Source organism: Sprattus sprattus (assembly GCF_963457725.1).
Source record: "Sprattus sprattus genome assembly, chromosome: 18".
Lineage (NCBI taxonomy): Eukaryota > Metazoa > Chordata > Actinopteri > Clupeiformes > Clupeidae > Sprattus > Sprattus sprattus.
Window position 1 is genome coordinate 12,603,157 of NC_137916.1, and position 25,060 is coordinate 12,628,216.

At 45.9% G+C, this 25,060-nt stretch overlaps 2 protein-coding genes across 2 annotated transcripts; one reads left to right on the forward strand and one right to left on the reverse strand.

Moving 5' to 3' along the window:
- Positions 1 to 1,528: 1,528 nt before the first annotated feature.
- On the reverse strand, positions 1,529 to 3,542 carry LOC308379449 (galactosylceramide sulfotransferase; the record flags this gene model as incomplete). Its single annotated transcript, XM_080856594.1, has 3 exons — positions 1,529 to 2,468; positions 2,717 to 3,016; positions 3,247 to 3,542. 3 exons carry the CDS (start codon positions 3,540 to 3,542, stop codon positions 1,529 to 1,531), a joined length of 1,536 nt encoding a protein of 511 aa, XP_080712720.1.
- A 693-nt stretch (positions 3,543 to 4,235) lies between these two features.
- Positions 4,236 to 25,060, forward strand: smarca4a (SWI/SNF related BAF chromatin remodeling complex subunit ATPase 4a). Its single transcript, XM_080855967.1, has 34 exons — positions 4,236 to 4,338; positions 7,027 to 7,296; positions 7,565 to 7,697; positions 8,468 to 8,941; positions 9,168 to 9,266; positions 9,621 to 9,876; positions 10,035 to 10,161; positions 10,451 to 10,624; positions 11,024 to 11,197; positions 12,982 to 13,155; positions 13,311 to 13,352; positions 13,543 to 13,673; positions 13,793 to 13,847; positions 14,038 to 14,150; positions 14,572 to 14,719; positions 14,912 to 15,075; positions 17,108 to 17,174; positions 17,504 to 17,614; positions 18,007 to 18,249; positions 18,453 to 18,566; positions 18,966 to 19,073; positions 19,218 to 19,304; positions 19,556 to 19,602; positions 19,758 to 19,924; positions 20,210 to 20,373; positions 20,696 to 20,923; positions 21,328 to 21,426; positions 21,573 to 21,791; positions 22,284 to 22,552; positions 22,916 to 23,024; positions 23,223 to 23,324; positions 23,537 to 23,669; positions 23,831 to 23,976; positions 24,216 to 25,060. The coding sequence occupies exons 2-34, from the start codon at positions 7,075 to 7,077 to the stop codon at positions 24,249 to 24,251; spliced, it is 4,935 nt and encodes a 1,644-aa protein (XP_080712093.1). The 5' UTR covers positions 4,236 to 4,338; positions 7,027 to 7,074; the 3' UTR covers positions 24,252 to 25,060.

Below are 25,060 nucleotides of genomic sequence, written 5' to 3' on the forward strand. Positions count from 1 at the left end.
CACTGACATAGTTCTCATATGTGATGTTTGGGTTCTGTTGCCAGCTTATTCACTTACCCCCTTAATGTTGAGGTCAATGCCCGTCAAAAAATGTTGCACTCATTTTGAAGTTGAAGTATGTTTCGTTTTTATTTATTAATTAAGCTTTAATTTTGGGCTGACTCTAAATAAGAAAATGCCTGAATAGATGAATATCTGGCAGTCTTCCCTGGACAGAAAATATTCACCTGTTGGCAAAATGTAACTTCCTAATACTCTATACACTCTTGTTTATTTTCTTGGTTGGTCTCTCTGTCAACACTGTTTGTGCTCACCTCTATGTCCTTGGACCGTGGTCAGAGGCCTGAGCCTGTTAAGCTGCGGTGGTCTTTAAGGTCCCAGTAAGCCCGTCCCATATGGCCATGTCTCTGTTGTGTCCTCAGCATCGTCTGTTTGTCTCAGGACCTCCAGACAATCTGATTCCTATTACCTCGCATAGAAAATGTGTGCATCTGTCGTCATTTTCATGCATGAAGGTGTAAACACACGTTTAGTGTACTTGTATGGTCTTTTTGTCACTGTCCCAAAGTCAAAATCATTTGGAACTTGAGTGAGGCTACTCTTAGGTTATGTTTGTATTTTGGGATAAGTTTTGATCAGTTTGGCAACTGGCACTGCCCTTTTTCGTTAATTTCATTTAATAGACATATTTATTCACCTCAGGGTTATGTGATTTAGGGCTTGGTGGGTTATTGTTGAAAATGAAATGGAAATATTCATGCAAAATGAGGATCAGGCTGTTATTAATATTACATATATTTATTTCTTGAATCAAAACCATTGTCCTGGGTTTGTACTGTTGTATGAACTGGGCCAAATATGGTCAGAGTTCCTACCTGCTTCCTGTCATGTGACTCATCTTGAAAATGATGATCATGGCCTTTTAGCCTCTCACCAAGACCTGATGCCGGTAATTGAGGCTTGTGTCTGTAATTCCATGATTGAAGTAGGAATCCTCTATTAGACTAAGCAGGCAGTGAGTGAGTCTCCCAGATCATGTGATAGGATGTGCTTTTGGTGAATGGGTTAAATCTGCACTCCATTCCACAGACCATGTGAGAGGCACATGGAGCTAGTAGAATGCAATCCTGCTGCTAACTTCAAAGAGCAGAAGGCTACCTCAGATTCATCGTGTTGCAGCATCAGCAGCATTTATGTGTTTGGTTCTGGGTGCATGGTGGTTTTATCAGTATGTATTATATATGTACCGTTTCCTTGTTATCTATACTGTTTTATTTACATATTGTTCTTATTACTTCTTGCAAATCAAAATTCTCTGGCAATATCAAAATGGACATAGACACTGTATTTATTAAATGAATGTATCATTTTAAAATGAAACCAGCGTTTTATAATCTAATAGTATATACATCAACAAATCATCTGAATGTTTTTTAGCATGAAATAAATGGAGTAATTTTTACCAAACAAGAATATAAAACACAGACAGGCCCAATATCCAGTCCAAGTCCAGCATATCTGGTCCAGTTCAGTCTGTGGGAACGGACCTCATATCACGGCCGTACTGCTGGAAGTACAGATGGGAATGATACTGTAACTCAGGCAGCACCAGTCGCACACAGAAGCCCTGCTCCTGCTGGCTGAGGTTTGCCCTGAGCTCGTACCCCATGATGGTGGCAGAGTTCGTCTGCCAAGGCCGCACCAAGTCCTCCAGCTGCCCGGGGGGCACCCCTTCCCTGGCCACGCACATCTTGCGCACGCGCTCTGTGGCCCTTCTGAGCTGCGCCACCTCGCGGCTCAGCCTCTTGCGCCCGTACATCTCCGCCTTCTCCCAAAACAGCTGCAGGAAGAAGTCATAAAGCAGTGTGTCCAGGGCATTCCAGGCACTGAGCTTCTCCTTGGTGGCCTGGTCCAGCGTGGCCACGCTGAGCACCGAGCGCACATTCAGCCGCACGTACGCCATCTCCTCCAGCTCCAAGCCCAGCAACGCCCCGAGGAGCACCAGCGACTCGTCAAAGTGCTCGGCAATCATCACCAGGTGAAAGGCCTCCTCCAGGCGTGCCAGGTCCTCCGGCCAGGAGCTGTTCCACTGCTGGCTGTTTAGCCCCATGTCGAAGCACATGGGGTTCTTGGCCAGGCCATTCCCGACTTCCTTCGGGTCCCAGTAGGTCTCCGGGTTCTCCAGGAAGATGGTGAGCGCCGATCTTCGCTTCAGGGAGCCAGCTGCGGCGGCGGTGGCTGCTGCAGCATCCGCTGCCTTCTGGGCCTTGGTGAAGGAAGGCACGGTGGAGGTGTAGTAGTTGAACACGGACTCGAAAGTCCGCAGGGGCTCGCGCAGCAGCGTGACGTACACAGCGTTCTGGGGCATCACCTGCATCACCTGGGCCAGGTCCAGACGCATGTGGCTGCACAGGATGTCAAACTGGGTGGAGCCGTCCGGCAGCTCATCAACAAACTCCGCTCTGAACCTGCGAAGAGGGAACAGATGTTAGTGCACAACTGTACAACTGTCTTTTGAAAACACATTGCTTGACCAATATTTATTATCAACAAGGCTCTTTGCTTTACTTTGAGCACCGCTAGCCTCAAATCATATCCCAAACACAGAAGACTATTTGATTGTAAATAACTTGTAACTGTTAACTGTAAAAAACTGTAAAATGTGTTCTCCTTTCTGTTTTCCATTGTAAAAGACAAAGTATAATGTGCTAAGTACCTTTCTGGGTAACTGAACTGGTAAGTGTAGTGAGGAAAGGCAAATGTGGCTTTCTCTCGCTCCCCGAACCGAAACAAAAGGTTCTGCACAGTGCTGCTCCCCGTCTTGTGTGTTTTGAGGAAGACGATTGGCGGTGGCGTCCTCCTTCTCCTTTCTATGGTGGAGCCAGGAATGTCTTCTGTAGGTTGTGTGGTGGTGATCTCACCTGCCTTCTTCCTGCCACTCTCCTTGAAGGATGCATGTTTTGGTCTGTGCTGTGCCTTTTCATGATCTATCCTTTTATCCAGGATTGGTCTTTGGCTACAACCCAGATCAGAGATGGGGAAAAAAGTATGTCCTTTTAAAAACTTGTAAACGTTAGCCACAGCATTTTACATTTTCACAAAATCTACCTAGAATCTTCATTGATTGCATTATTAGCAGAACATTGTGTATGTGGAACCCTAGAGGTTGTGATAACTAGGACATCAACAACATATCATTACCTTACCAAAACAAACTGGGAAGAGCAATAAACTGTATTTGCCTACCTCACAGGCTGGAGAGCCTGGGTGGCCAGCAGCATAAGCAGTAACGTCACAGCCAGAGTCACCAGGAGACCTTTCATTCGGTGCCTCCAGAGTTGGTGGGACACCCACCGGAGGGTCATCTCCCTAGCCGCGGTCCACCTGCTCTGCCTGTCTGTCCACAGCGATGCCTTCTCCCACACATGCTGGCAGGGATCAATGTTTCCAGAGGTAGTAGCAGAAGGCTCATGAGGACCTAGGATCACCTCACTAAGCTGGCTCAACGATAAAGAGTAACCTCCCACGCACCAGAAGGGCATTGTGGGGAAACTTGTTTAGATGTCTGTAATTGTCCACACATAATGTATTCTTCATTTGCTTATTCATTTAAGATATACACATTTATTTTTAATATGGAAACATTGTCAAAGTTACTAAACAGATTAATATTGTCTACAGGAAAGGTTTCAGCTGTGGAGTAAGCTACAAGATGTTTGGTTTATGTGTGAGTGTAGGCTTTTATCCACTCATTTTGATTGGCAATTGGGGGAAACGATTAGAAACCCAAACCATCTTTATGTACGGTATAAACTGGATTGCCTTAGATCTTCTTAATTAGCCCTTATCCTTTTCTTGGCCTTTTACTGACACTCAGTTTTACAATTTAAAAGCCCAGCCCAAGTGCAAACGAACAGTATTTCCCCCAGTTATTTTGGGGTAGTTAATCAGTTCACGGTTTTATTAGTAAAAATCAATTAAAACCTCTTCAGATTACAGCTGTTCGAACCTGGAAAACCTTAGTGAAGCATTTTATTCCCAGCTTGCTGAGAAAGTAGCACACCCATCCCCCAATGAACGCAAGCAGCCCGCATTCCACCCTGCAGTGCAGCTGACACCAGGCATGCGCGGTGACTTCTGTGTCGTTTGTGTGGGGGCTAGAGGGCGCTAATGCTCCACTGTTTGTAACATTGCGTCCAAGCGGTTCCTCAGCGATAGAATCAGACGAAATGAAGGGGGGTGAGAGGGAAAAAAAGCGAACTGGCAGCGTCGCCCTTTGTTTCTAGCCAGCTATCGAAAATCGAGTGGATATACCGGCGAAACCTGTATTCACTGTGTGTAAGTCAGACGAACCGTTTTTGTTTCGTAGAGCGCATAATGTAAAGAAAAACAACATCAATATTTGTGTATTTATGTGGACATTTGTTTCCTTGTTTGCGTTTGTCGATTTGTTCAAGAGCTCGTTCTCCACAGCAAGACCGACATTATAGCTTCGGCGGCAGAGGGGGAATGAATGAATTATTCTTTTTGGAAATCTAACTAGAGCGGGGACTGAGCCAGGGGTACGGGAGGCGAGTAGGATCATTTGGGTTAAAAAGTGAAAGATTTTTGTATTTTTAACTGTTATTTTGCCATATCAATGGGCAATAGCGAAACGACAAGACTCTCACAGTTAGAAACATGATGGAGGACAGCATGGCCGGCTAGCAGGCTGAATCCAAAGTATAGCAACCAAGCAAGCTAGTTGTTAGCTAGCTAACCGACTGTTTTGCCTGTCTTTGTCTTTTCTCTTAATTGGTTTCCCACACTCTTCTTACGTTGTATATAGTATTTTTGGCCTACTGGTTTATATAAACGCCTGTTATATATATTTATCTTCTCCTCAATACGAATATATTCAGAAATTGTCTCTAAATAATATAAAGCTGTTTCCTTTGTTTATTAGCTAGCTATAGCTTAGTAGCCACAGTAGTCTCACTTCACAAGCTAGCAGTCGAGCTAGCTAGTGGAGCGAATACGGTGTGTGAAGAAGGCTTGCTAACAACACTGGCTGTATTTGATCAATCCCATCCTAATTACCAAATAATAATCTCCATAATGAATATAACATGGAGTTTGCTAATTTAGTGTTAATTCTCGGACAAAACAGTCGGACTGGATTGTAACAAAGCTACCATTAGATTGCCTTTCAACAGGGGGAGGTTGGGCTGAATAAGTCTGACTCTGGTTAGCTTCCGTGCTGACTTTTCCTACATGCAAACACTGAAATAACGCTGGTACTTTAGAGTCACTATTGGATTTTTTTTTAATGAATCACCGATTTTGGACAACTGTATTAGTTTGCTAACTATTGACACAGTTAACCATCTATTCAGCCATCTAGTTAACAATCTTTGTATATAGCGTTACACTTTTGCAGCTCAGTTTTGGTTAGCTGTCATTTGCTATCTTCGTGAAATTAGCAAATGTTTGTTGTTGTTTTGTTGCAAACTTTCACACGATCTTGTTTTGTGATGTCACCCTTATTAGCAGTACATGGATGTATTTGTCTGTAATTTAGATTGGTATTGAACAAGCTAAAAAGTTATAACAGCTTTCTGTGCATTGTTTCGGTTGTGTAACACTGGCATAGGTCGACTGATTGAGATAAGTGAGAGTTCTGAATCTCTTCCCCAAATCGGTGCAACCTCGTTCAAAACGTGTTCATTATTTCATGCTGTTATAGTAGTACAATGCGGTTGTAAGAGAAATTCATTTTTGTAAGAGATAAGAAAAAAATGGGCCACTTCCGTTGATTGTGTTGTTTAATTTGGTACTTTCTTGAAGTAGCGCCATACGGCAGACGTAGCCTACATTGCTCTCAGGTTTTACCGGTTTCTGTTTACTTTCGCGAACTCTCTGGCGCGCATGATATGATGTCATGGTCACGGTCTCGCTAGTTTGGTGTCAGCCTCGGGCTTTGTTTTTATATATCATTTTAAGGGTTCTAGGCAAGCATGGGATTAAGCACGAAGTAGAGTTGTGTATGGAGGAATACGCAAGGGGTTGATACCCTGGGTTAAAGAGAAGGCACCTGCTATGGAGAATTCCGTACCAGTAGTTTTTATATTATCGGACCAGAATTGTTTTTCCATGCTGCTACTGTCGCCATGGAAGTATTCTCCATAGATCTTTCCGTATGGTTTATTCCCATTCGGTAGCATTAGGGAACATGGTGTTTGTCAGTGGAGCGGGTCAGAAGAACGGTTGCCTCCCCCGCTGTGGTGAATCCTAGTGTGGTGGGCTCCCTCCTGTCGGTGCGCCTCAGTCAGTTTAGTCAGTAACTTTGTGACATCAGAAATTAATTAAAGTTACTTACCCTAGTCAATTAATGAAAATTGGGCATGATGGAACCGCGCCCGTTCAATTGCTTGGAAGTCAGCAATGCTGCTTTGGACTATTAAGCCACTATTGATAAGGATCCATAGCAATATTGCCGATCTCCCGCCACGGAATTCTGTACCAATAGACGCTGGATGTGTAATCAAGGGCCCTTAATACATTCAACATGGGTTTTAGTGTGTAGAACAATTAATATACGTATATTTGAAATAATGTATTATTATTCACAAGTGCTATCAGCTCAGTTTTCACTAGTCAGTATTATGATTATATTTTTTGCCTCGCAGTTATGCATTCTACCAAGTTAAAAAGCAGTTTAGGAATGCCTTTCATGGTTAAAGCAATCCAGTGGACTTAATGGATCCCAAAGTGCTTAAGAGGCTTTAATAATGCTGTCTTTATTAGACCTTAAAATGATCCAACATGCATTCTCAATAATAATTTATACTTTATAACTGTGTTCACCTTCATAAGAGGTTCTACATTGTATTTGTAAAATGATGTCCACTTTTGATTAATAACCTTAATGCTTCTCAATCATGCTCTTGAGAAACTAGTGCACCACGATGGGCAGTGCTGTCTTATGAACTGAAGTTAACTGGAATTAAGCCAGGAGCTGATTATTTTCTCTTTCTCTCTCTGCAGGACAGGACAGTGCTCTACTGCTTTCATTCCTCCAGCATCTGCTGACAGATGTCCACTCCTGACCCCCCCATGGGAGGGACCCCTCGCCCGGGTCCCTCCCCAGGTCCTGGGCCATCTCCTGGGGCCATGCTGGGGCCGAGCCCTGGACCTTCTCCTGGATCAGCCCACAGCATGATGGGCCCGAGCCCAGGGCCTCCTTCCTCAGGTCACCCCATGCCACCTCAGGGACCCTCAGGGTACCCTCAAGAGAACATGCATCAGATGCACAAGGTAAGAACCAGCAGAGCTTTTCTCTCACTATGGTCTGTAAGCAAAGCGTTTGATTATTTATGCTCCATATGTATGGAATTTCTTTTTGCTACATCTTAAAAATACAAATTAATATGTCATTATATCAACATTTCAAATTATGGACCACGTGTTCCTGTTCCAGTTGTACCTCACAAAAAAGTAAAAGCCATCAAGTAGGTTCCTTAGATTTAAACAGGATTCTGAACTTCAAGATTGTGACTGTGCTTGTTGTCTTCTTCCCCTGCAGCCCATGGAAGGCATGCATGAGAAGGGCATGCCCGACGACCCACGCTACAGCCAGATGAAGAGCATGGGCATGAGACCCGGTGCCCATAGTGGCATGGGCCCTCCTCCCAGCCCCATGGACCAGCACTCCCAAGGTGTGTGTGTGTGTGCCTGCTAATGTGCCTTGCCAGCTGGGATGTTGGTAGCTGTGCTCTTAACACACGCTGAACTAAGTTCCCAGCTTATTTCCAGTTTGCTGAGGCAGAGTGGAGGGGTGGAGGTCAAGTAGTGATGGCTTCAAATATTTTCAACAGTTGACATGTCAAATTAAATGAGCAGATTATTGGATCATAAGGACGTATTCACTTCCACAGCGCAAACAGAATGCCTGAACATCAGTTGCTGTGGTGTACACAAATTATATGACCTACTTCCTTGTGGTCTCATAGCAATGGCTTTACCAATGGAGGGAAAAGGGCATGGATTCGTCGTAAGGGCGCCAGCCAGCTGCACTGTCAACCGACCCAGCCAATTTCCCCTCTTTCATCTGTGCTGCTTTGTTCTGTACTGAGAGAGAGGGAGAGAGGGAGAGAGAGAGGTTTTCCCCTCAGAGACAAAAACACAGGCAGCTGTCAGAGTCACAAGAGAAGCAGGGCCGAGGTACATGCAGTGGAGCATGTACGAGTGAAAACACAGGGACAGTTCATTCATACTGCTTCCTATGCTTCGCTCAAGATTTATAATACTTACTGATAAACATGCTAGTGTGGTTCATTCAAGTGTGTATTTGGCTTTTTAATGGTTGTGTTTGTGAAACCTGTTCTGTGTTGTATTTTTGAACCATTCATAGCCTTTTGCTGTTTCTTGTAGATATTTCTCTCTCTCCATCTGTGTTCATCGTCGCCCTATTTGTCTCCTCCTCCAGGTTACCCCTCTCCTCTTGGGGGCTCTGAGCACGCTCCAAGCCCCGTCCCAGCCAACGGCCCCCCCTCTGGCCCCATGATGCCCTCGGGCCCAGGTGGTGTGCCCATGGAGGGCAGCGACCCCCAGAACATGTCCCAGCAGCAGCAGCAGGGCAGGAGTGGGGTGCCTGGTGGCCCTGGCTCCAGCGGCCCAGGAGGTGGGGGCCAGCCTGGCGGCCCAGGAGGTGCCGGCGGACCAGCAGGACCCACGCCTTTCAACCAGAACCAGCTGCACCAGCTACGCGCCCAGATCATGGCGTACAAGATGCTGGCGCGTGGGCAGGTGCTGCCGGATCACCTTCAGATGGCAGTGCAGGGCAAGAGGCCCATGCCGGGCATGCAGCCACAAGGCCCCAACATGCCACCTTCCTCTGGACCCGGAGCAGGACCTGGGGCAGGCCCCGGGCCTGCAGCCGCCAACTACAACAGACCTCATGGTAAAGGGGAAGTCTGGGGTCCTTGGAGTGAACAGAGTGATAACCTGAAAGAATTCCAGGTGGCCACGCAGTGACATCTGCTGGTTGGATTTGAAGATATTGTGCATCAGCTTAGCTCAATAAAGAGCTCTCACCAGCTAAGCTCTCGTGTCCATGTTAGTCTGTTGCAGTGTAATGTCGAAATATAGGCGGTTGTATTTATTATTGCTCCTGTCCCCTTCTGCAGGAATGGTTGGACCCAACATGCCTCCCCCAGGACCCTCTGGAGTCCCCCCAGGTATGCAGGGGCAGCCCACTAATGGACCACCCAAATCCTGGCCTGAGGGTGAGTTTTGCCCAGACAGACTAACAAACAAGTTAATCAACTGGCTAGTACAGAAACAATCTCTGGTGAATTTAGCAATACTTCAGTATGCAAGGAAGGGGGGTGCCTTTTGACGTGCAACGTTCCTGAAAACAAAACACTTTTAAACACGTCATTGAAGTTTGTTTCTACCTTTTTGACTTTCTAGAAATATATATATATAGTACAAAATATAATAGCCAGAGCAACTCCCACTTAGAATAGTTTTTCATGAGATTTCAGCCATTATAATTCACAGTGCAAGTAATGGTATAAGAGGAAAATATGCCCCTATTTAACAGTTACTGTGAATTTCCAATTATGTCTTCCCTCCAGGCCCCATGGTGAATGCTGCACCCCCCTCCAACGCCCCACAGAAGCTCATTCCCCCCCAGCCCAGTGGCAGGCCCTCCCCTGCGCCCCCCTCAGTTCCGCCCGCTGCCTCGCCCGTCATGCCCCCTCAGACCCAGTCGCCTGGGCAACCAGCCCAGCCGCCACCCATGATGCTGCATCAGAAGCAGAACCGCATCACGCCCATCCAGAAGCCCCGTGGGCTTGACCCGGTGGAAATCCTGCAGGAGAGGGAGTACAGGTGAGACACAAACACACACACGCACACACACACACACACACACTAACACGTCTTGAAACATACACACTAAATACAGTATCTCTACTGACTATCTTTGGTTGCTTCTGCATGCCTGAATAATCTGCATAGTAATATTCCTCAACATGCTTGTGTGACAGGCTGCAGGCTCGTATCGCCCATCGCATCCAGGAGCTGGAGAACCTCCCAGGCTCTCTGGCCGGAGACCTGAGGACCAAAGCGACCATTGAACTCAAGGCTCTGAGGTTACTCAACTTCCAGAGACAGGTGAGACCTCGAGCCCACTCTGACCTGCATGCGTGCCTGGAGATGGGTCTCCACATTTGAGTCATTGTTAATCAGCGTAAAACAAGGCCGAATTCCGCAGGTTTAATTGTTTAGATGTCAAATGCATGTGTACATGTATAAAAGCAATTTTGCACGCGTCTTGAAAATATTATGGATAATCAAAAGTTGTGTCTATAGGCTTTAGTACTGAAACTAAGGACTGTGTTTAAACATGCACTGAGTGACACTCTCTCTCCGACTCGCTCTCTCTCTCCCCCTCCCTCTGCAGCTGAGGCAGGACGTGGTGGTGTGTATGCGGCGTGACACGGCGCTGGAGACGGCCCTGAATGCCAAGGCCTACAAGCGCAGCAAGCGACAGTCCCTGCGTGAGGCCCGCATCACAGAGAAGCTGGAGAAGCAACAGAAGATCGAGCAGGAGCGCAAGCGCAGACAGAAGCACCAGGTACCCTAACCTCACCAGTGCCTCACTGCAACCACACTCAGATGGTCCCAAGTCTCCCACTGCAGTATGACTAGTCCTTCATCTATCTGTCCATCCTTTATCCATCTGTCCATCCATGCGATTTTGAGCTCCTTTTGACTCGTGCTGTAGTTACTGATTCCCAGATTAGCATTATTCTTCCCATCAGGTTACAGTTATAAAGATAAAATGGCTGGATCTGTTGGGTTGAATGTGGTGAAATAGAGACTAAAGCTTAAAGGATTGATGTATGAAACCTCTGTTCAAGATATCAGATGTAAAATCATCAAATGCACAAATGGATATTTTCCCCTGTGGTAGGATTCTCAGTTTGTACTGTACATTGGCTCTAAATGGCTCTGTTTGTGTCTTGATCTTCAGGAATACCTCAACAGCATCCTTCAGCACGCCAAGGACTTCAAGGAGTATCACCGTTCCATCACAGGCAAGATCCAGAAGCTGACCAAAGCTGTGGCCACCTACCACGCCAACACTGAGCGCGAGCAGAAGAAAGAGAATGAGCGCATCGAGAAGGAGAGAATGAGGAGGCTGATGGTGAGGCTACATGAACACACACACACACACACACACACACACACACATTGATCCGGCATGAGAATCACTCACCTTTCAGCGAAATTCGCCGTTTTGAAAACAAAATAGGTGACCTACGTGAATCGTGTAGATGAGTTTTGTTTTTTTGGGGGGGGGGGGGGTTTGGACATATTTTTCATATTCAGATGACATGTACATTTGTAAGCAACTAGTGCTGGCGGCGGCAAGGTGCTCAGTGTTGCCAGATTGTAAATTGCGTATCATATCAAAGGCTCAAAATGATCGTATTTGGAGGGTAATCAATTATATCTGTCAACACTGGGAAAGTTTGACCAATGACAGAGCTCGCGCAAGAAGGTGGAACGTAAGTGATACCCTTTCAAAAACGTGTAAAGACGTAATAACTAATTTGTGAAAGACCCAGAGAAACAATACCCGACGAGGCAAAATCCCGGACAATTTTGGAATCCCTGCTGGACGCATTTTTTTTGTGTGACCGTAATGTTAGCATATAAAACGTTAAAACATGTGTTCGGTAACTTAACGGAATGATTCATTTCAAGGGGTATAACCTTCAGATACAAGTATGAAAAAGTTAGCAATGATGTGATTAGCCTGGTTACGAGACGGCTACGGTGTGAATAACTGATGGAGTAAGATCATTTAGCTACATTAACTCAAACGCCACGGAGACTCCATGTTCAACTTTGAATCGCTCTGTTGGGGCAAAGTGACCATTGCAAAGGTGTTTGACTACAGACTGTTAACGTAGCAAATAATTCCTACTATTGCAGCCAGTCAACCTACAAGCCTTGCAGGTATAAAACAAATCATGACGTCAGATGACCATTTTCAGTCTCGTTACCATAAACAAGACCCAATACAGAGCAACCCTGAGCACTGACATGATAAGCACTTTGGTGACAAGAAAGGTGAGCATGGCTGCAAAGGGGACTCTTGTCACATGGAAGGCTTCAGTGATGCTCTGCTCAAAAAGGCCAAGTCGCCAAGCTATGAGGCAAAGCAGTCAAGAGCAAGTGCCACTGGAAGTAGATAGATGGATACTTTAATAGGAGCCTAACATATATTTATATATATATCCAGTTATTCAACATAATAAATCAGCGGCAAAAAAAACTATAGAATCATATTTTCTTGACAAGAATTCCATAAATGAAAAGAGATCCTTACATTTTGCATCATTTAGTACTTCTAAAGAATATATGATTGTATTGTTTTTTTCGCCGCTGATTTATTATGTTGAATAACTGGATGATGCGAGTGCATGGAAATATTAACGCGAAGGGCCTCGCCAATAAAATGTATTGAAATCTGAATAACATTGTATTGGCTGTCAATCATGATGGAAGAGTAGACAAATTAAGTTACGGCATCTCTTGTGGGGGCTATGCATTAAGCCATTTGTGGTGCCCTTACCACATTGTGCCTCATATACTGTAAATGATAGACCCAGTGACAGGCTGGCATGAAATGGCTTGCATAATACTAAGTAAGGAGGCCAAAATATAAGTTTCTCCAGCTCTCCCTAGGTTGGACAAAAAGCATCTCAAACTGCATCAGATTGACTCTTTAAAATATGGAATATTTAAATTTTACTTTCAGAGGGGGCACGCCCCCGGACCCCCCCTAGAGGGGTAATATCCTCCTCACCTTTTTCACCCCTTACCCGTTTTCATGCCTGATTGATATTGGCTACAAACACGCACACATGTGCATAGCGCCTACACAAAGGTTCCATCACTCACACTTCTCTCTAACCAAAGGCTGAGGATGAAGAGGGCTACCGAAAGCTCATCGACCAGAAGAAGGACAAGCGCCTGGCCTACCTGCTGCAGCAGACGGACGAGTACGTGGCCAACCTCACCGAGCTGGTGCGCGCACACAAGGCGGTGCAGGCCGCCAAGGACAAGAAAAAGAAGAAGAAGAAGAAAAAGAAGGTGAGGGAAAGGGAGAGAACAATAGCAGGTGACGGGAAGCTGTCATTCTTCCGCTGCTCACATACTTTGCCCTAAAGTTTAAAACGACTAAGTGGAAATTGTCTGTGTTAAATCTGGTTTGACTGAATGTGTGTGTGTTGTGTTTCCTTCAATAGCCAGAGAATGCAGATGGTCAGACCCTGGGCCCAGATGGAGAGGTCAGTGTGTGTGTATGTGTGGGTGGTGAAGCGCAACAGTCTATTTATATATATTTTTTTTTTGGAGCGTGTGCTGAACTTAGTTAATTGCACAGAAGCACAGGCCCATCATGCAGATCCAACAAACTTAGGCCACAAGCTATGCTAGTTTGTATGCTAATGTTGTGCTCCTCTGCTGTGGCTCCTGAAGCCTCTGGATGAGACCAGTCAGATGAGTGACCTGCCGGTGAAGGTGATCCACATGGAGAGCGGCAATATCCTGACTGGGGATGAGGCCCCCAAATCTGGCCAGCTGGACACTTGGCTGGAGATGAACCCTGGGTGAGTGGCGCCAAGGGATGGGTCTTTGAGTACATGTGTGTTGTCATATGAAATTGTGTGTGTTTGTGAGAGTGTGATGGTGGCATTAAACAGATTTCTCTCAACCTCTGTTCGCATAGGTATGAAGTGGCGCCACGTTCAGACAGTGAAGACAGTGGATCAGAAGAAGAGGAGGTACAGTCACTCTCTGTTTTTTTTTTTTCTCTCTCTCCCTCCCTCCTTCCAACCATCTTTCTCTGACTACATGTCTGTTTCCATATGTTGAGACGGACTAGAGATGGCTGTTCTAATTGCTGTTTTGCTACAGAACCTGAGCATGAGTTTAATTTCCAATGTGCCCCCCCCCCCCTCTCATCTCTGTTAGGAGGACGAAGATGATCAGGCACAGACATCTCAGGCTCCCATTGTGGAGAAGAAGCTGATTCCAGACCCAGACATTGCGGAGGCAGATGAGGGGGACGTTCGCTGCATCATCGAGTGAGGATTTCTCTTTTCATCCCTTTAGTCTCGCTTTATCACCACGGCTGCCCCTTGCCCTCATATCAGAGCTGTTTTAAGTGAGGAAGGTCAGGTTTGATTCTGTATATAAAGATGGCGCTCTCTGCAAGTCTTATCTGTCTCCAATGGATTGTCCCAGACCGAGCTGCCACAACAGAATGTTTGTGGGTACGTGTGGCGTGTCCCTGGGTCAGACTAGTTTCTGGCCTTCGAAACGTCTCAAACAGGTCAACCTCCTAGAACAAAAAAAACAGACACAAGATAATTGTTGTCTCCACTTGAGGCCAGTTCCACAAAAGGAGCCATGTCAGGTTTCTACTTGTGTTTGTCAATCGATGTTGGTGTTAATGTTTGAACAGTGCCCTTCAAATGTCGGCCTTCCTCTCCATCTGTCCCTCAGAAACGCCAAGCAGGACGTGGACGACGAGTACGGGACGGCAGCGTTCAACCGTGGCCTGCAGTCCTACTACGCCGTGGCCCACGCTGTCACAGAGACGGTGGATAAGCAAGCCTCCATTCTGATCAATGGCCAGCTCAAGCAGTACCAGGTAACGCACTAACACCGCATGACCTCCCCTTACTCAGTGCAGCGCATGATCTTACCTTACTCAGTGCATCGCTCCAGGAAGCCCAGAGCACAAGCTTGTAACTTAGTGGTCCCTGCGCGGATAAAGCGGAGGTTTTTTTTCCGATGTCTCACACTTATTGTCTCTTTTGTTTCTGTCTGTCTGCCTCTTTAGGTCAAGGGTCTGGAGTGGTTGGTGTCCCTCTACAACAACAACCTGAACGGGATTCTGGCTGATGAGATGGGCCTGGGGAAGACCATCCAGACGATTGCGCTCATCACCTACCTCATGGAGTTAAAGCGCATCAACGGACCCTTCCTCATCATCGTGCCCCTCTCGTAAGTGAAGGCTCACCGGCTAGGCCCTATCCATCCCTCTCACTCTCTGTCTCAAGCTGGGTTTCCATCCAACTCCTTTGTGCATTTGAAGTGCATTATGAAGGAATACAAGTCCGTGCTCGTTTCCATGCGCTGTGTACTCCCCCCTTATCAAGGGAGGCGTTATGATTTGATGTGAATAAACCAGTTTCCTTCGACCTTACTTGCATTAAGGGTTGCAGAGGGGCGGAAAGTTTCCGGTAAATTTCCAGAAACTTTCCATGGGAAGTTAAGCTCAAGAATTTTGGACATTTTGAATTTTATTTTTGCAAAAGTTAGCCTATAACGCTAGATTGGAGTGTGCCCATGTTCTATAGGGCTGAATTTGTGAGAAATCGTTGGTGATTGAGTTCACATCCATTCTACAGACATCCTCGGATTTAAATAATTAGAATACAAATAAATACAAGAATATTTGTATCATTATTACGTATAAATATGATGATAATTACGTTGTATCAATTACATTTCACATTTATAGTAATGATTCTACGAGGCATTGTGATGTTCTAAAATAAATAAAAGCACTACACGAACACTGCAAATGGCAGTGGATAAATAAATAAGGACTAAACTAAATCGCGTGGATATAGCCATAGTGGAAAAGTCTATATTCTGCAACAGTCGCTCCAGTAAGTTTGAGGCAAAACCTACGCTGGCTGGGTGAGAGTAGTATTTTAAAATGCACTTGACGACATAACAGACCTGTGTTCGCTTTCCGCTTTGACATGATTTTAATCAGTCTCAAGTGGCTTTTGCATTGCCTGTGGATTCTGTGTGTTCTGCACACGTCGCTATGCCCTTATAAGAAGCTAGCGGGTGTTTATATATGCAAATTCATAGGGGTGGGAATGTCTTGGCACCTCACGATTCGATTTGAAATCGGTTCAGAGGTCAACGATTCGATTTTAAATCGATTTTGTAATTTTAACACATCCATTTTATGTTGAAATGCAAGCTGCATCGACTATTGCATTGCTCATAGAAAGTCAAAATTGTGACCATTAAAAGCTTTTTCTCTAATAAAGCAAATAGAGAAGGTAATTCATCTGTTGATTTTCATTAATTATCAAACACAAAGTAGTAAGTGATTTTAGACTCTGAGTTGCAAACTCAAATGATTCAATAGTTGAAATGCATCGATAATCGTTTATCGGTTTTGAATTGATAATCGATAATTGCATTTCAACATAAAATGGATGTGTAAAAAAAAAACGATTATCAATTCTAAACCGATAAAACGATTATTAATCCATTTAGACTTTTAAAACATTTGAGTTTGCTACTCACAGTCTTTGCTACACTTCCTACTTTGTGTTTGATAATTAAAGAAAATCAACAGATGAATTACCTTCTCTATTTTTTATTAGAGAAAAAGCTTTTCCTTGTCACAATTTTGACTTTCTATGAACAATCCAATAATCGATGCAGCTTGCATTTCAACATAAAACATTTTTTTTTTTTATTTCAAAATTGATTTTGAACTTATCTGAATCGAGAGAGAATCGTTTTAGAGAGAATCGAGAAAAATCGAATAATCGATTTTTTTCCCCCCCAATCCTACAAATTCAGGTGTACGAGAAGATGCGTTCAATTTTAAGAATCAGTGCACAGCTAAGAACACTTCAGCAGTTTAAGAAAACATTTCCAGGCGTACATGAATCCGGCGGAGATGTTATCTTAGGGTTAGAAGATATTTAAGAAGACACTTAAGGAAATGTTCGAGAATGAGGCCCATTGTCTGCCATATGACAAGGTAAATACAGTTAGTATAAATAGCCCCAAAATGTCCTATTAATTCCCATATTTTCCCGTTAATTCCCATAGAAAGTTTCCAACTTTGAATATTCCTGGAATTTTGCAACCCTACTTGCATTATACCTAATGTGAATTCCCTCTAGTGAATCAATTTCATATTGGATTTTATGCAAATTACAAGCATTTCCACTCTGCATTTCGAATGGTCGTTCTAACCGGCATCCGTTTTTTTCAGAACCCTCTCCAACTGGGTGTATGAGTTTGACAAATGGGCTCCATCTGTGATTAAGATCTCTTACAAGGTGGGTGGACCGGTGATGTGCTGATGTGTGAATGATGCAGCTGATATTATGTTCATCTAGAGAAGGATTTCAAGGCTAGGTGTGTTTGTGTGGGTGTGATTGTGTTGTATGGGAAAATTTTATGAATTGTGATGTAAGTGTAGTCTAAGACATCAGGTTTTGTTTTTTAATTATTGAAATTCTTTGAAATGGAAGAGGAATGAGGAATGACTAATTGCATTGTGATGTTATAGTTGGGAGTAAGAAATGTTATCATTCAGTAGGTTGTATACAAGGATAACAAAACTTGTGTGTGTGTGTGTGTGTGTGTGTGTGGTGTGTATTGACAGGGATCCCCACAAGCTCGCCGCGCCTTCGTCCCCCTGCTGCGTAGTGGCAAGTTCAACGTGCTGCTCACCACGTATGAGTACATCATAAAGGACAAGCAAGTACTGGCCAAGGTAAGCCTGCTCCCAACATATGCCTTATGCTCTCAAAAACTCCCACAGACATGGGAGAGTTGCATATATAGAAAACGAGGAGGGAACCTTTGCCGACCTTGAAAGTAGTCTTTCTGAGTTATTGCCTGACATTTGTTTCCACAAATAAACAAGTAAAACAAATGCATAAGCAAACTAATAAATGCACAAGAAAACAAAGAAATGCATAAGCGGAGAGCAAAAAAAAACTTTCACCCTCACCCTTGAGAAAAGCAGATTCTACTCATGCAAATCTGAATGGCCCCCTCAGCCCACACATGCCTGACATTTACTGGAACCTTTTCTAAAAAAGTTCTGGTTTAAAGTGCCTCAAGGCATACATGCTTCCAATGCCCCTGCCTGTGCCCCTACAGCTCCGCTGGAAGTACATGATCGTGGACGAGGGCCACCGCATGAAGAACCACCACTGCAAGCTGACGCAGGTTCTGAACACACACTACCTGGCCCCACGGCGAGTGCTACTCACAGGGACGCCGCTCCAGAACAAGCTGCCCGAGCTCTGGGCCCTGCTCAACTTCCTGCTGCCCACCATCTTCAAGAGCTGCAGCACCTTCGAGCAGTGGTTCAACGCGCCCTTCGCCATGACCGGAGAGAAGGTGGATACAGAGACGCACTCCTACCCTCTTTCTCTTCTGTACAATATTACTCTGTCAGAGGTTCCTCTCTGCACTCTTTCCTGTGCTGCCCTGTTCTCCAATAGCACTTGTGTATTGTGTGAGCTTGGTGTGGTGCGTTTTAACAGGGCTCTACCTCAAGAGGGTTTTTTTGCTAAGGGTTTTGTTTTCTTTATTTCTCCTAGGTGGACCTGAACGAGGAGGAGACCATCCTGATCATCCGCCGTCTGCATAAGGTGCTCCGCCCCTTCCTGCTGCGCCGGCTCAAGAAGGAAGTGGAGGCTCAGCTCCCCGAGAAGGTCTGTTCAAAGCAAAAGCATATCACAAAGCAAACGTAAACTCAAACTCCACTCAAATTAGTTTCTGGAAGGGGTCCTAAAAGTTACTGGTTAGTGTTTGTGTTCATTGCTAGTGGCCAGTACAACTTGTTTATGTCCAGCGGTTTTCATCAGGAAAAGAAATTAAAAGTTTTGAAACCTCAGGTCTTCAGGCAATCAGGCACGATGGTAGACCACACAAACTAGCTTGCCAACATCATTCAAAGAATGTATTAAACAAAAGCACACGTTTATACACTTTTAAATCAAATAGTTGCGTTGCCACAGAGCAGGGAAGGAAGGCGATGGCGAGCGTTAACTCCCTGTCAAGAACGTAAAACACCTGTCCTCTCCTAATGTATGTCCCTGTTGGTCCACCAGGTGGAGTACGTGATCAAGTGCGACATGTCTGCGCTGCAGAGGGTGCTGTACAGACACATGCAGGCCAAAGGAGTCCTGCTCACCGACGGCTCCGAGAAGGACAAGAAGGTGAGAAGGGAACAAGATGTGGACTAATATACCATACACTACACTCCATACATTACATGCCATACAAGTAGCGTGAGTATTGACCATACACCTAGTTTTGCCATGACCTCATGTCTCAACTCTCTCTCTCCTGCTCGCACACAGGGCAAGGGGGGCACCAAGACTCTGATGAACACCATCATGCAGCTGAGGAAGATCTGCAACCACCCCTACATGTTCCAGCAAATCGAGGTGAGGAGTCTCACTTCAGAGTCCCTAACACCCCCTTCCTCAAGCAGCCCCCACTGCTCTCCCAGCCCCACCATAACTACAGAGATGAACACCACACCAGAATGTCTTAAGATGGCATTTGTTGTTTGTCTGTTTTTCCACACTGAAACTTAAATTGTTCTGTTGACGTGGTAGTTGCACTGCATTTGCCGGCTTTGTGTGTTTTCCTTCCCTTTGGCTCATCATGCCTTTTGTTTGGGTTTGTTTTGCAGGAGTCCTTCTCCGAGCACTTGGGTTTCACCTCTGGCATCGTGAGTGGGTGAGTGTTATGATAGCCGCCGTGTCATGGTAGACTCTCAGTAGGCAGCAGCAGCGTCTGTAGTCCAGTGTGTTGGGAGATGGTCATATTACTACAACTGGTAGCCAGTACAAACTTCAAGCATGACCTTTCATTGACCCTTGACCTCTCCCCAGGCCTGACCTGTACCGTGCCTCTGGCAAGTTTGAGGTGTTGGACCGGATCCTGCCCAAGCTGGCAGTCACCAACCACAAGGTGCTGCTCTTCTGTCAGATGACCTCCCTCATGACCATCATGGAGGACTATTTCACCTACCGCAACTTCAAGTACATGCGTCTGGACGGTGAGAGGATGCAGCCTGTCTTCTTCAGTTCATTCTTAGGCTCCTTTACTCTGGTTGAGTCAGTCCTATCAGGCCTCTGTCTCCAGTACTGGCACGCTGTCCCTATATCTCTCTCTCTCTCTCTCTCTCTCTCTCTCTCTCTCTCTCTCTCCTCTCTGTGATCCTCCTCTCTTGAGTTATCTTCATTTCCTCTGTCTTTGACGAGTTGATTCTCTGTCTCCTGTGTCTTGTCTGCTTTATCTCCTGGTGATGATTTAAATAGTTCTGGTTTTCCTCACATCACAGGAACCACTAAGGCAGAGGACCGTGGCACGCTGCTGAAGAACTTCAACGACCCTGAGTCAAACTACTTTGTGTTCCTTCTGAGCACCAGAGCTGGAGGCCTGGGCCTGAACCTGCAGTCAGCAGATACAGTCATCATCTTCGACAGTGACTGGAATCCCCACCAGGTAAGAACATCACCACAAGTCCACCACAGTTCCATTACACACACTGTTAACATTTGATCTGGACCCTGGTAAGGCTTGTTATTCCTTTTCAGAAGCTCTCCTCACCAGCAATTATATATTTTTTTATATATATATATATTTTTTTTTTTTTTCATATCATAATGGCTTAAAAAAAATACTGAACGTCTCTTGTTCTTTTACCATCACTGTGTCGTCGGTTAAAGGAAGAAGAAAAAAAAACTTTGGCACACACACACACATTCCCACCAATCCTGTTCTGTCTCCGCTGAGCCTCGCCTCTGTGTCCCTCTGCCCTCCTCAGGACCTGCAGGCCCAGGACCGCGCCCATCGTATCGGGCAGCAGAACGAGGTGCGCGTGCTGCGCCTCTGCACAGTCAACAGCGTGGAGGAGAAGATCCTGGCCGCCGCCAAGTACAAGCTCAACGTGGACCAGAAGGTCATCCAGGCCGGCATGTTCGACCAGAAGTCGTCCAGCCACGAGCGGCGGGCCTTCCTGCAGGCCATCCTGGAGCACGAGGAGCAAGATGAGGTACAGGAGTCTCAGCTTCAATTTCATGTGTTCATGTGTATGTTTTACAGAGACAAGAGATGGGAAGAGAATGTTTTAGAATGTGTCAGAATGTGTTCATTCACAAAAGATGGGAAGGGAATGTCTTAGAATATGTCAGAATGTGTTCTTTCACAAGAGATGGGAAGGGAATGTTTTAGAATGTGTCAGAATGTGTTCATTCACAAGAGATGGGAAGGGAAGTCGGGGAGGTAATGAAGGTGGTTTAAGCATGCTGTGGTGGAGTAATTATACTGTTGGGAAATGTGGTCAGTTTCATTTGTGAGTCTGCACCGTAAAAACAGTCCTTTCATCATTCATTCATGTTATGTTGGCTGAATGTGTGTCTTTGTGGCTCTGTTAACATTTTTATTTGGATTGTGAAGTCCCCTGTGTCGATTGTGCAGGAAGAAGATGAAGTGCCAGATGATGAGACGGTAAACCAGATGATTGCAAGAAGCGAAGAGGAGTTTGACCACTTCATGGTAAGTCCAGTTCCACTGCTCAAACTTCTACCTGAGTAGGCACTTAGCCATAGAATATTGGATATATAACACATGGGTTGTATCAATTATTTTTCACCTGTATCTTTTCTTTCTCTCTCTCCATTTCTCTCCCTCTCCTCCACTAGCGTATGGATCTGGACCGTCGCCGCGAGGATGCACGCAATCCCAAGCGTAAGCCGCGGCTGATGGAGGAGGACGAGCTGCCCTCGTGGATCATCAAGGACGACGCCGAGGTGGAGCGGCTCACCTGCGAGGAAGAGGAGGAGAAGATCTTCGGCCGCGGCTCCCGCGCACGCAAGGAGGTGGACTACAGCGACTCGCTCACCGAGAAGCAGTGGCTCAAGGTGAGGCTGGGGTCAGAGGTAATGGGAGAGGGTGACAACAGGGTAAAAGGAATTTTCAATGATGTTTCCAGCCTAAAAGGAAACTTGCCTCAGCTTAATTATTAAAGCTCTGATGTTGGCTCTCAGTCCTGCTCCTTGTTAACATGTTCTGCTCCTTGGTTACCTATTCTGCTCCTTGGTTACCTGTGCAGTTTGTTCTCCATCTATCCATCCTCTCCATAAAACACTGAACTCTTCAGCCGCCATGTTGTGTAGCTGAATGACACTAATGTCAATGGGGTGTGCAGGAGCAGGTATAGATAGAAAGACAGGGCAGTTGAATGAGTAGAACTGGGACCCTACTTCAGGAGTTTTCCCCCATGGTTCCCGACTGAGGTGCCTAAAGTGACCAGTAGTGACAGCAGAGCTGCTTTAGGAATGTCTGGAGCAGTTCCTCTCCGCGGTCTGAGCGCTCATGTTAACCTCTCCCCTTCCCACCCCCCCGGACTACAGGCCATAGAGGAGGGCAATCTGGAGGAGATAGAGGATGAGGTGCGGACCAAGAAAACCACTCGCAAGCGCAAGCACCGCGACATCGACCCTGGCCCCGCCACACCCAGCTCCAGCAGTGGTCGCGGCAGAGACAAGGACGAGGATGGCAGCAGCACCAAGAAACAGAAGAAACGCGGGCGTCCCCCAGCCGAGAAGCTGTCCCCCAACCCCCCGTCCCTCACCAAGAAGATGAAGAAGGTCGTGGACGCTGTCATCAAGTATAAGGACAGGTGAGGACAACTGCTCGCACAAGGAAGGGTATTGTCCATCTGTCTTTTATATATGCCCATCCCACTATTTTTGAGATTTTTTGAAGTTTTGAAGCCACAGTTCACAACTTTGTCCTTGAGTAGGGGAGCATCCATTTTGAACCCTCATAACACAGCTGATGGAAACGTCTACAGACTCTTTTTTTTCCTTCAGCCAAATTTTCATGAATGCACTTTTAATGTGCATTTTTCTCTCTCTCTCTCTCTCTCTCTCTCTCTCTCTCTCTCTCTCTCTCTCTCTCTCTCTCTCTCTCTCAACCCCCTTTCTCCCCATGAGTTTATTGTCCACTCTGCTAACTTTGTGTTGCATTTCACCTGTCCCAGCGTCAATGGCCGTCAGCTGAGTGAGGTCTTCATTGTGTTGCCCTCCCGCAAGGAGCTGCCCGAGTACTACGAGCTCATACGCAAGCCCGTGGACTTCAGGAAGATCAAGGTGAGCCTGCGGTCCCATGTAGCACATCTGTGCTCTGCCCAGTGTTTTTCATGTAGCCTCATGGAGTGGCCCTTCTGTGACCTCCCAGTGCTGAACAGTCTGTGGACGTTTAGCCTTCCATGGGGATGGGGAGCACCTCCTTGAATCTTTCCTTCTGACCCGTCTTCCTCTGTTCTCTGACACCCCCCCCCCAAACAGGAGAGGATCCGTAGCCACAAGTACCGCAGCCTGAATGACCTGGAGAAGGACGTGATGTTACTCTGCCAGAACGCCCAGACCTTCAACCTGGAGGGCTCACTGGTAAGGCACTAGACTCTCTAAGGGGGGCGAGCGAGCGAGCAAGTGGAAGAGAGGAAGCAGTGGGCCAGAGACAGCTGAGATGCCATACTCAAGAGTTCCTCTTTTGTCCAACACTGGGCCCTGTTAAAAGGGAGATCAGATCATGGTCAGATTTGAACACACGTTCCTTTGGCCTGCCCACTGTAACACGTGAGAGTGTGTGTTCCTCCCAGATCTTCGAAGACTCCATCGTGCTACAGTCAGTCTTCACCAGCGTGCGCCAGAAGATCGAGAAGGAGGAGGACAGTGAGGGCGAGGAAAGTGAAGAAGAGGACGACGATGTTGACGAAGGCTCCGAATCGGAGTGTAAGAATCGCCTCTCTTTATCACCCATACGTTTTACTCCACATCCAACTGCCTTTGAGCATTTTCATTTTATTCTGACGTGTATTTTAGGACTGCCTGTGTGTCTCATTTGTTTACCCTTGTTGTGTTTGTGTTTTATTCTTTTGCCTCCGGTCCTTCAGCGCGCTCAGTGAAGGTGAAGATTAAGCTGAGCAGGAAGGAGAAGGGAAGCGAGGGAAGGGGGAAGGGGGGGAGGCGGCGTATGGGGCGTGGCTCCCGCGCTAAACCAGTAGTGAGCGACGATGATAGCGAGGAAGAGCAGGAAGAGGTAAGACAGAACCCCCCCCCCACCCCAACACACAATCTGATGTCATACACACTTATACTCTCACATTCACACACCGGAACTGTACACATTAGTCACTGTGTCCACAGTCTGGGCCTACAATTGTACGTTTTGTACGTTCTCGGCATGTGTGAACTCCTGTTAAGTGTGTGTTGCCAGTCACTGTACTGAAGTGGAGGTTATTGAATGCTGATTATCTGTGTGTGTGTGTGTTTGTGTAGGAACGTTCCGGAGGCAGCGGCAGTGAAGAAGATTAAGCCTCTACAGGACCAATGCCCCTCTTTACCCCTACCACACATACACACTCACACACACCTGTGGCCACTCGACATCATCTATAAACTTGTGTTTGCGTGTGTGTGTATGTGTGTTCTGGGTGGGAGGAGTCAGACCGAAGACTGGGGTATAGTTTGACTTTAGATGAGCAGATGTTTTTTTTTTAGTTACATGTGTATCTGATGATGAAATAAAATTGTGCGATTAAATTTAAGAAAGAAAAAAAGAAAAAAAAAACAAATCCACCACCATATTTAAGCAGGCAATCCCGATCTAAACTGTAGAAGCGTTTACGTCTTTCGCTGTTTGTTTGTTTGATGGGGGGGTTTGTTTTGCGTTGAGATGTGTGTGTTTGGGAGCAGATAAGACGAGGGCTGACTAAGGACCACATAGAGGGTTTTACTTGACATTTTAAAGTGAAGCGTTTTCATTATTTTTTTTTTCCTTCCTTTTTCATCACTTATGCTGCAGAGTCGAACCATTCCCTCCCACCCCCACCTTCCCCCTGAATGCATGGTGTGTGTGTGTGTGTGTGTGTGTGTGTGTGTGTGTGTGTGACTGCGTAGAAGTGCACGTGGAAAACACAGAGTTTCACCAACTTTTTTTTTTTCTCTATCTCTCCGTCTCACTCTCTTTTCCTCCCTTGTTTTCCTCCGATGATTAATTTAAGGAAATTTAGCGGGATCAAGGTACGTCCTGCTCTCTCGCCCTCAGCTCATGTAGGGGAGGAGGGGGGACACGGTGAAGACTCTGTCTTGTGTCAGTGTCACTGGATTTCCAAATCTACAAT

Coding starts and splice junctions, on each gene's coding strand:
- smarca4a (XM_080855967.1), top strand. CDS start 7,075: ATGTCCACTCCTGACCCCCCCATGGGAGGGACCCCTCGCCCGGGTCCC. Junction 11,198..12,981: donor AGAGAATGAGGAGGCTGATG/GTGAGGCTACAT, acceptor CTCTAACCAAAG/GCTGAGGATGAAGAGGGCTA. Junction 21,427..21,572: donor AGGAGTTTGACCACTTCATG/GTAAGTCCAGTT, acceptor CTCCTCCACTAG/CGTATGGATCTGGACCGTCG.